The sequence below is a fragment of the Falco cherrug genome, chromosome 3, assembly GCF_023634085.1.
Source record: "Falco cherrug isolate bFalChe1 chromosome 3, bFalChe1.pri, whole genome shotgun sequence".
Classification (NCBI taxonomy): domain Eukaryota; kingdom Metazoa; phylum Chordata; class Aves; order Falconiformes; family Falconidae; genus Falco; species Falco cherrug.
The window spans coordinates 59,199,424-59,210,098 of NC_073699.1; the positions used below are offsets into that span (position 1 = coordinate 59,199,424).

The following is a 10,675-nucleotide window of genomic DNA, read 5'->3' on the forward strand; positions in this document are numbered from 1 at the left end:
AACAAAAAAAATATAATAGTGTTCTCCTTTGCACTTTTTTCATGAAGAAAATATAAGAAAGTATAAATCCTCCGAGTATGGCTGCAAGAAGTGTAAAGTCTTGCTCCGGCGGCAGTACTCGTTTAGAAGGCTTAAAGATGCGAACCGGATTTTTTCAGGTCCCTTCAGCGGCGCCCGAGGCGGCCCGAGGGCACGGCTCCGGTGACCCGGGCGGTGCCACCACACGGCCAGGCTTCGCTGACCTCGCCGCGATGGACCGCGAACCGGTAACTCCGCGCTCGCCGGTAGAGGCTTCAGGAACACGGAGCGAAGCTCCCTTTTCCACGTGATAAATAAACCTAACCGCGCGGGAGGAGGCGGCTGCCCCCAGGCGCTGCCTGTCCGCCTCTCAAACAGCGGCGCCGAGCGGGGTGTCCCCGTGCCCCCGCCCCGCTCGGGTGCCGGCGGCCCCAGCCCGCAGCAGCTCCGCGTACCCCCGGTCCCAGCCACGCGTTTTTCAGGCAGTTCGGGCTTACCTTCCTTCCCGCATCACCTTCCTGGGCTCTCCACGGCACGGCACGGCACGGCTTGGCTCGGCTCGGCTCGGCTCGCCCCGCTCCGCAGCGCCAGCCGCCAGCGGCCGCCAGCGGCCCCCCCCGGCCCCTTCCCCGCCGCCCGACACCTGCAGGCGGCGCCCGGGGCCGCGCACCGGCGGCGGCCACTTCCCCCGGGCCGCGCCAACGCTGCCGGGGCGGGGGGGGAGACGGCGGCGGGGACGTCCCGAGCCGGCCGCCCCGAGGAGCGGGGCGCTGCCAGCGGTAAGGGGCAAGGCCCCGCTGCCGTTCTGCTGCTCTCCGCTGCCTCTCCCGCCGCCGCCTGGTGCCCCCGCCGCTCGTCGCCACCCGCCGCTCAGGAGCGCGATGGTTTCTCCGGGAAGCGCCGGAGCCGCCGCTGCTTCCTCCCTTCCGCGTCTGTTTCGCAGCGGGTCCCGCCGCGGCTGCTGGGGTGAGGCGGGGGGGCTCTGGGGGCGGGAACGGGCTGTGGGGACAGTGACCGTTGGGAGACGCGTTCGGGCCCGCGGCCGTTGGGGCAGCTGCTGCTGAGGGGAAGCGATGGCGCCGGGGCCGCCCCCACCTTCAACCGGCGGCGGGCGAGAGCGGCCCCGGCCCCGGCGGCGGTGGCGTCGACGCTTCATGGGGGCAGCGAGGGTTCTTCGGCTCTGGGCGCCCTTGAAGCCTAGGGGAGGGATGCAGCTTTTCCCGAGAGAGCTCGGCGTGCCTCCGGCGCCAAAAAATAATAATTTTGGTGAAAGACCTCCTCAGTGGTGTGCGCTGGAGAGCTGAGCGCTGTCACCGAGCTTCATTCTCCCCACGTAGGGCGAGGGGCGGCTGCCAGGTTGCTTTCAGGTCACAGCCTTCCAGTTAAGGCGGAGAGGGGCTGCATGCAGGTTTCCCCCATCCCCCCCTCCTGCCTACCCAAAAGGACAAGCGTAGTCTCCCCCTGTTCATTTTATAAAATCTTAAAGCTTGCTGTGCGGCCCCGTACGATGGAAACCTGAGCAGGCATAGCAACAGGTAAATTAAATGACAGTGGTAGTGACAAGAATGGCCGTGCCTGGATCCGTTTTCTGTGTTGTTCAGACCCAAGCTCTGGGTGTTACAGGTGACAGTACCTTTTTTGGAGCACTTGGTCGAGGGAGATGAGCAAAAGCCGTGTGAGTTTGTTGCTTTCCCTTTTTGCTTAAAGGAGTAGGCAGCAGAAGTCAGCTTTCAGGTATGGCCGACCTGTAGTATATTTCAGGTAAAATTAAATGCATAAAAGTAAATGGAGGTCAGGCAGAACTTGTTGGTATGAGCAGAAATATACCTTCCATGGTTTTAGGCTGTTTTAAATAATGGAAGGCAAGGCAGGGAGAGAGACCCATCATACAGACAGCGGCTTCTTACCACTGTCAGGTGTCAAGTATAGGCAGTTCAGAGTTTGTTCAGGTCTACTGAGTTGCGTTTCTCCTTCCTCTACTACCTGATATTGCACACAGTTGTTGTGTATCCGTATCCATACAGAGCTCTTTCACAGGCTTAACAACAGCTTTCAAAACCTGGCTTTGCTCTTTTACACTTGAGACCAATTTGAGCTCCCTTGTTGCAGGTGCATGTAGCAAGAAGGGATACCAGATAAAAGCTGTCCTTTTGAAGAGGGAAATTCAAGTTTAAATGTGTCTTCTTTTAGTGACTGTTTTTTTTTAAGAGTCTGTCTTTCAGTTGTTTGTACTTCATGCTTCTCTTTTTTTCCTTTCTTGGTTGGGGATATATGTTCTGATGAGAGGAAATGGAAGTGTGTTAGACGTTTTTCTGTCTGTGAACTTTTAACATTAAACCTTAGTATGGGGGGGGTGCGTGTGTGTGTGTAAGTCCTAACTCTGATCTTGTATCTTACTGTATTTACTTCTCTCCCTAGTGTCCAAAAATCAACATGTCCAGCAAAAAGGCAAAGACGAAGACCACCAAGAAGCGCCCTCAGCGTGCCACTTCCAATGTATTTGCAATGTTTGATCAGTCGCAGATTCAGGAGTTCAAGGAGGCCTTCAACATGATCGACCAGAACAGGGACGGCTTCATTGACAAGGAGGACTTGCACGATATGCTCGCCTCCCTTGGTAATGTCACTTTTCTGTTCATGGTTGCCAAACAACTTTGTGCTGTTAAAATCAGAATACTGTGTTTGGGATAGCTTATGAGAAGTGTCTCCATTTGTATTGAGCTATTCAGCTTGCTTTTTCTTTTAGTTTGAAAGCTACACCAAATATGAATCCCTTTATCCCTAGGAAAGAATCCAACGGATGAATACTTAGATGCCATGATGAATGAGGCTCCAGGCCCCATAAACTTCACGATGTTCCTTACAATGTTTGGTGAGAAGTTAAATGGCACCGATCCGGAAGATGTAATCAGGAATGCGTTTGCTTGCTTTGATGAAGAAGCAACAGGTATGTGGGTGAAACTCAGCCGCATGGAGGGTGGGGGTACTTTTATGTTGTTTATTTGGGTTTCTAAATAGTATGCTGATTTTCGCACCTTTATAAATGAAACATGGCACAGTAATCCTAGATGACGTTTTCAACCAAGTAATGAGAATTTGTCTCGATTACTGAGTGAGAGTAAAACCCGTCTGGGTGTTCTGGGGGAGTACTGAGGACTAGTAGTAATGTTCTTCTGTGAGGCTCTGAAGAAGAATGTTTTAACTGGGCAGTTTGTATGTTCCTCAGAGTGCAAAATAAGATGCATTTGCTCTAAGATGAGGAATTCAAATTGGTAATACGTGATATTCTATGACATTGAAAAGGTGACAGATGTGAAATCTGTAATACAACTGAGTTTGTCCTCCCTTGCAGTAGATCTGAGATGCATCTGAATTCTTTAGTGTTTCCAGTATTTCAAGAGAGGCGGTCCAGACTACATAAATTCTTTTGAACCCTCATCTTGCCTAGTGTATGTTATGGCTCCGATGACAAACGCCATGTCGTGCCCTCACTCGCAGCTCTGTTTGTTTTCAGGTTGCAAGGAAGGGCTGTACCCTTAATGATCTAAAGATAAAAACCAGTTGGGGTCTAGAAGATGGGAATGACAGATTGGACTGATTTGAGTACTGAGATATAGAGAAAGAGGAAAACATAAAGCTCAGTTTTACTGTATCGGACTTTCAAGGTTGTGTCTGTGATCTTGAGGTTAGAGTTTGTGCTTTTATTTATTATGTAGGATAAGATTCTGGAGAAGTGTGTAGCAACCAGGGATGAATCCTTGGACAGCTCTGCAGAATTACAGAATGTCAGCACTTTGACGTGTTGTGAACATGTCTTACTAGCGCGTGCCATAATTACGTAGCCTCTTCACTAGGGATGTCATTGCACCTATAACTTTCCTCACAACTGTCCACCGCAATATTTCAATCTAACCTGTGCATATGTGCTCTGAACCTTTCAAAGGATATTATTCCATTTCAAACAGCTATTCTGAGTCTGTGTATTTTTAGCACCTTTTGCCTTTTCAAAGAGCATCCCCTTCCTGCTGAGGTGTAGGTAAACAGGCCTTCTGTTGGTAAGGCCTTTTCAAATGTTAATTTACTTCCTCCCTCTCAAGGGAAATCTCTTTACTATCTCCTAGAGAAGGAAGTTTTGTTAGTAGGTTAATTATTTTCTCTCCACAGGTAGTCTGACTCACTGTGCTACAGGGGTTTTTTTGTGCACACCAAAACAAGAGCCTGTGAATTACGATATAAAGAGAATTATTGTCCTGCCAGTTCTTTTGAACAGTAACCTTCTACGTCTGTGTAAACAATAAGTTACTAGTTCAGGCCCCCACGTACTGATAAGATTGATTTTATTATCTTTCAACTCTGTCCTAGGATGATTTGATAATGGTTCCAGCCACTTTTGTGTCTCATGTCATCCTCAAATTTTAACCAGGAAACATGTTAGTTATGCTGTTGCATTGATTTTTTTGATTCATAATAGTAAAAATGCAGTCTTCAAAATACCGTGTGATGTATTTATAGAACTCGTGTTATGTTTGCCCTTTATTCGTTTTACTCTCAAATTTGTCTTCCAATCAGTTTGTTTCTTTTAAAAACGAACAAAAGCATTTCCAGCTATGTAAACCACCTTCTTTTTCCCTTCATAACCTCCATGTGCGTGTGTGTTACAGGCCTGATTTTCTAGCTCTACATCAGTGTAGTCCTTTTGAAATAGAATAATATAAATCAGATGCTTTTGATGAGGATAAGGTAGTTTTACTTGTTGGTTTTTACTTACATTTTCTATATTGCAAATCTAGTTGGGTATATTGCTTCAACATTACTATTGTGTGTAGTACTGTAAAAATAGTATAAAAATCCTATCTGTCTGCATTTGGTACATCTTTTATCTGCTCTTTGATCCTGCATTGCATCTGTTTTGTGCTGTTTGCCACAAGATAAATCTGAAATTTTGCTTCGTTAATTTGTTATTCCCCATCTACGTTGAAGGCTGGAGTATGCTTTGCTTTAAGATTTTGCTTCGTTAATTTGTTATTCCCCATCTACGTTGAAGGCTGGAGTATGCTTTGCTTTACAATTTGTTGCTGCTAAAACTTCTAGCATATTCCTAGTCTGGCAATCTAGTTCAGTGTTTAAGATATCTAGCTGTTCAGCCAGAAGTAATTAAGTCCTTGAGGCTAAACTTGCAGCACCAAAGGCCTTGCGTTATCTGAATACTGATCCCTGTGTCTTCTCTCATCGCTGCCTGTAGGACTGCAGAAATAGAACCTCATCTGTTCAGCTGGTTTTTCCCCTTCTTTTTGCACATCTGCAAAAGACGACTCCAAAATTTGACCCGATTAAGACGGGCTTGGCTAACTAAACGTTCTCCCTGGTTTTAACGTAGAACACTGCTGTTAGCCTTCTTAATTTGGGGTCAGTAGTCAAGGGCTTGCCTACACTGGGATACGATGCCATTTTAATTAGTGTAGAAACACAGGGGTTTCTCCCTTCCCTGCAGCATACACCAACCCCATGATAATTTGTCATGCTCATTGACTGCCTTTTGGTCCCCTGATGCCCCGTTTGGCTTTGTCTCCCTACTGAATCTGCTTGCTTAAGTTATTCAACTCTTTTTTCCAAAGCAGAACTTTTTTTTTTTTTATTAATCACATTCTAATTGAATCTGGATCAGTTGATGTGGGAGTCTACATATGATTTCCAGCTGTTCTGCACAGTTTACGTTGGGGGTTTTTTTGGAATGTACTTCTACTTCCTCTGTTCAGTTGTTATTTCTCCAACTAAAGTTCAATAACCAGTTTCTTTCTCAAATGAAGCAACTGTTGTGTATTTAAAAGCATGGCAGGTCTTCTTTCAACATTAAGTAGTTTCTGCATTCTTCTGTCTACCATTTGTTATGTGCATTCCTTTTTTCATCTCTCAACTTCCCTGGAATTATTTGGCAACTGGTGGTTCTGCCCACCTATTGAAATTGAATTAACAGAACATACTTAGCAACTGCTCATTTTTGTATTTTTTAATTTCCTCCAAAATCTTCTGCTAATGTTTTAGCCTAAAATAAATAACTTTAATATATCCTACCTTCTTTTTTTTACTAGCTTCTCCATCTCTACCTCTCCACAGTAAACATTCTTCCTCCCTCCAGAGTTAACTTGCTCAATCTTGTCTGAAAGTCTTTTCTGTTACAAACTCTTTCCCTGGACGCTTGCCAGCAGTTCACTGTGTGCACGTAAACTGCCTCCAGCAACAGTATTGTGCAGCAGTGAAGAGCCAACCAGTGGTTTTTTAGTCCCCAGAGGAAACTAGTTCATAGAGGATGCAAAAATATATCTAATTAAGTCAAGAAAAATATAATTCAGAGAACAGCTTGCGTAATCAAGACTAGCAGTGACAGGAACTTGTTTTCCCACTCTGAGCTGTTGAAGATCAATACATGGAAACAGCTGTTATTAGATCACAGCAGATCAGGCCCTCTTTTCTTAAATCTGTATGCAATGCATTAAGCTTCCCTCTTTTCCCTTTTGCATTCAAGGAATTTCTTTAGAATTCAGTTAAGAAAGTATTTTGGGCCCTTGGTGCAAATGCATATATTACATGCTGTATAAGCTAATTCCATGTCTTGTTGGTATGTCTGTCTTACTGCTTTTGAAGACTCAGCTAAGAAATGGCTTCTCTTTTTTGTTTCTCTTTATATGTCTCATTCTAGGGTTCATCCAGGAAGACTACCTGCGGGAGCTGCTGACGACGATGGGAGACAGGTTCACAGATGAAGAGGTGGATGAGCTGTACAGAGAGGCCCCCATCGATAAAAAGGGGAATTTCAACTACATTGAATTCACGCGCATCCTGAAACATGGAGCAAAAGACAAGGATGACTGAGCAAATCACCTGATACCTGCAGATAGCTTCCCGCCTCCCACCACCGTTAATTTCATTTCTCAGGATCTGTTTTTTTCTTTTTTTTTCTTGTTGGGACCTTTTGCATATATTTCTGACATTCCAGCTTTTTCCTCTGTGGACTCTGGGGCTACTCAGGCACACCTGCACCTTTGTAATAAGACTAGAAACAGACAGGGAGAGAGGAGCAGGGAGAGCTTACAGTGACAGAGGTTTAGGGACAAAGATCAGTGAGTGTGGAGGCCCAGGTAAAAATGTCAGTGCTACTTATCCTAGCTAGATTAATTTTACATTTTTAATGGTAACTTTTCAAATAAAACGCTCCTATATTAAGTACATCATTATAATTTTCATGCTAGAAGTGGACTGTGTATCTAGTCATATCTGTGAATATTTTTGCAACTGTATGCAGTTGTGTTGTTATCCATTTTTGCCTTAAAAATGAAGTGTAAGTCACTTAAGTGTACCGATGTTTGTACTTCAGCGATTGAGTACTTCACTTACTACTGTGAGCGTATACAATGAAGAAATTCCCATCCTTCAGATTTTTAGTACATTGTAAATTAATGATTCCTGTCCAGGACTTGCACATTAAACATTTTAAATCATATGGATTAATTGAGGGGGTGTTTTACCACAGTAGCGCCCCCATTTCGTGATACTGAGTACAATATTAACACTGCTTTTTAAAAACTTATGGTGTTTTCTTAAAAAAAAAAAAAATACCACGTGTGAGTAGAATGCTTAAGTGATGCCTCTTACCAGATCTGCAGGACTGGCAATACAGAACTGATTCCATTTCATTGCAACTTTTCTTCTTTCTTTTCCCATGTTTTTTCGAAGTGCAGTGGGGCTGGATGAAGAAGGAAGGTGTGCTCTCTCTCTGTTTTCTATCCAAAAATGTTATTCTTGCTTTCCAGATGAAACCATATACAATATATTTTTAAGAGCTTCTGCTGAGAGTGGTGCTTTGGAGGTATGAGAAGGAGGCAGTCTTCCATTTCTTATAATTAACATTGTCTAGTTCTTGTGGTATGGAATGCATAGCAGGTTTGCTACAGTACTCTCAAGCAACTTTGTCCTAATCTGAATACTTGTTTCTGTTGGTCTTGTGAGAAAGGGTGATCAGAGCTGCTTCTGTCACTTCTAAGAATGACATTGTTATCCCTTAAGAATTTAGGTTACAAATTTAAGAGAAGTCGTTGGGCTGAGAGCCTTTTGCTGTTTCTTGGTAGGATGCTACTGCGAACTGAACTTTTATTAAATTTCATTAGAGGACAGTGATTACTTGTTTTAGAAATACACTGTTCTTTCACGAATAACTTGCCAGGACTGTCTTCTCTTGAGAGGGGCAATGCCGTAAAAATCATCCACTGTACCTGAGGGAAAGGGCTCTGAAGCTTCTGCTCAACCTCAGCCCCAGTTCTCTGCAAAAGAAGGGGAGCTGTGTGAGCATACAAAGGATTACAGAATGCTGACATAGGTCTGTAAGAAGAGTAAGGGAAGACCCTGAAAAACAGAGAGGTGGGCGAAAGGGTTCAAAATGCTTTCAGGGATGACAGAAGGAGAAATCCAAGTGCTTCAAAAATAAGTTTTCTCCCAGTTGCTGCTTTTTTGCTGAAAATATTTACATTTAGACGGGGCAAAGGTAAAAACTCGAAAAAGAACTTTTGTCAACTCCCAGTGAAACCACTTTTGCCGTCTCTGAAGGAGGCGAAGCCCCAGCCCACCGGCGGAGGGCCGTCCCCCCTGCCCGCGCACCACCGGCACTGCCGCGGTGGCCGCCCGGCTCCCCGAGGGGAGGGGGCTGGGCAGGCGAGGCCAGTACCCGGGGCCATCAGTAGGTGGCGTTACAGCTCCTAGCACGGACGGGGAGGGCAAACGGCTCGCGGCTGCTGGCTCGGGTTTTTCCGAGTCCCGAGGCGCTCACTGCTCCGTGCGTGCAGCAGGGAGAGGAGAGCGCGGGCAGTTCCCGCAGCAGCTCTGCTGTCGCAACCAAGCGCTCGTGCTGTCGGGATTTTTCACCTTGCAGCTTTTGTAGGCACTGAATTTTGGCTCTTTAATCAAATTCATTCATCACAGAAGACAGTATAAAGAGGTATGTGTAAGCTGGTGTTGCAGTCGTGTACGTACAAACACGCACGTGGTGTGTTTGAAAAAGATTGGGTTTCAAAAGGACTCAAGGCCTTCCGCGAGACAAACCAGTTACACCGCTCCTGCATTTCATTTCTCAGCATCTCAGTAAGCATCCTTGTCTTGTAAGCACTTGTAAGATTAGCTTTGAAAAACTCCTCCAAATTCAAATGTATATGTTTACATAACTTTGTTTACATATGAAAGACTAAACCCTGTGATATAAACTCAACTGTTGAGGCTCTGAGTGAGGCAGCTGGTATTTATCTGTAGCAATAAATGCCCAATTGTTAAACCCCAGTTCCTGCTTATAGGCCAGGGCTGTATAGCAACACCTATATGTCATTTGGTCTTGTGATGATGAACTGGAATTCACTAATGCTATTGTTCTCAGCCTTGCCTTTGGGAGAATATTTGGTTTACTCTCTCAAGTTTAATGGCTTTTAATGCTCTCATAAAAACATGTCAGAGGGACTGATAAAAATGGACTTTTGGTGGGTAATTCAGAGGCCTCTTCCAAAGAAATTTTAAACCCCCACTCACCTCTGATGACACCTTAAAGGTCTGTGCCTGTCTGAAACTAGTAACACTGGTTTTATAGACTAATTGCAGTTCTCAGTCCTGGCAGAATCAAGTCTCACTGACAGCCACGCAGAAGTGGGTTCTCGCTGAAGTGGGTAAGCAGAACATGGAAGCGTTCATGGTGGGGTATTTTTTTCTTTTCTTTTTTATTAATTTAGTTGTTTTGTAGCTAGGTCATTTGTGTGGAGGGCTGGAACAATGTGGCCTTGAATCCTCTCAGCTAGAAGAGAGAATTAAAAGTAGGTCTGCAGCATTCGGGCTGAAATGTTAAACCGCTGAACAATTGAATAAGGGAGGATGGGACCACCACAAGCAGCTGTGTTTCTTATTGTGCGGGGTTTTTTGGGGGTTTTTTGGGTTTTTTGGCAAATGAAGGAGCTTAGTCAATGATCCCAGCAGAAAGGATTAACAAGATCAATTCTACCTGAAGAAAGACTCTTTCCTGCTCTTCAAGGTGAAGTTCCCAAAAGCTATGATTCACAAGTGGGGCCGGTATGCTTGTTTCCTGTGGCTGCGGAGGCAACAGAGCTAAACCCTAAATGAGTTTCAGGTTATAAACCGTTTCCTCTCTGGGACTGTTTGTAAACGTTTTCCTCTCCAGGACTGTTTGTGAGAAGCAGTGCCTCACCAGGGAACTGTCTCGCACATCCTGTATCTGGCTAACACCGCCCCCTGCGACTCCCCGTCAGCATCAGCATCGGTAATAACTCATAAAGGGTGCCGCTGCCCTTATTCTGTTTTAACGTTGTGCACTGTAAGCTGCTGAGGCTCAGCACCCAATTATCCTTGAGTAACCCGGCTATCTCTGTACTGGAGGACGGTTATTTTGTAAGCTGTGCTGTCCCTACTTGTGAATTTACAGCCCTAACTCCTGGAGAAAGAGCAGTGGTGACTCCTTACCTTCTCTTCAGTATTTCTTGTTCATGAGATTCAGCAGGTACTTACTCAGTAGGCTTGTTTTAATAGTTACTAATTTTAGTGCCGAACTCTCCTAGATGGGGAGAGAGCAGCATCTGTCAATCTGGCAGGCATGCCTCACTGTGAATAATAGCAA

General features: G+C 45.3%; 1 protein-coding gene across 1 annotated transcript; it reads left to right on the forward strand.

Moving 5' to 3' along the window:
• The first annotated feature begins 869 nt into the window (after positions 1 to 869).
• On the forward strand, positions 870 to 7,860 carry LOC102051137 (myosin regulatory light chain 2, smooth muscle minor isoform). Its single transcript, XM_055704572.1, has 4 exons — positions 870 to 984; positions 2,437 to 2,635; positions 2,804 to 2,965; positions 6,716 to 7,860. The coding sequence occupies exons 2-4, from the start codon at positions 2,452 to 2,454 to the stop codon at positions 6,886 to 6,888; spliced, it is 519 nt and encodes a 172-aa protein (XP_055560547.1). The 5' UTR covers positions 870 to 984; positions 2,437 to 2,451; the 3' UTR covers positions 6,889 to 7,860.
• Positions 7,861 to 10,675: the final 2,815 nt, after the last annotated feature.

Bases quoted from the DNA above. Each gene is read 5' to 3' on its own strand.
- LOC102051137 (XM_055704572.1), top strand. From the start codon at position 2,452: ATGTCCAGCAAAAAGGCAAAGACGAAGACCACCAAGAAGCGCCCTCAG. The intron at 2,636-2,803 runs GTAATGTCACTT...CTTTATCCCTAG, and splicing joins CGATATGCTCGCCTCCCTTG to GAAAGAATCCAACGGATGAA. The intron at 2,966-6,715 runs GTATGTGGGTGA...GTCTCATTCTAG, and splicing joins CTTTGATGAAGAAGCAACAG to GGTTCATCCAGGAAGACTAC.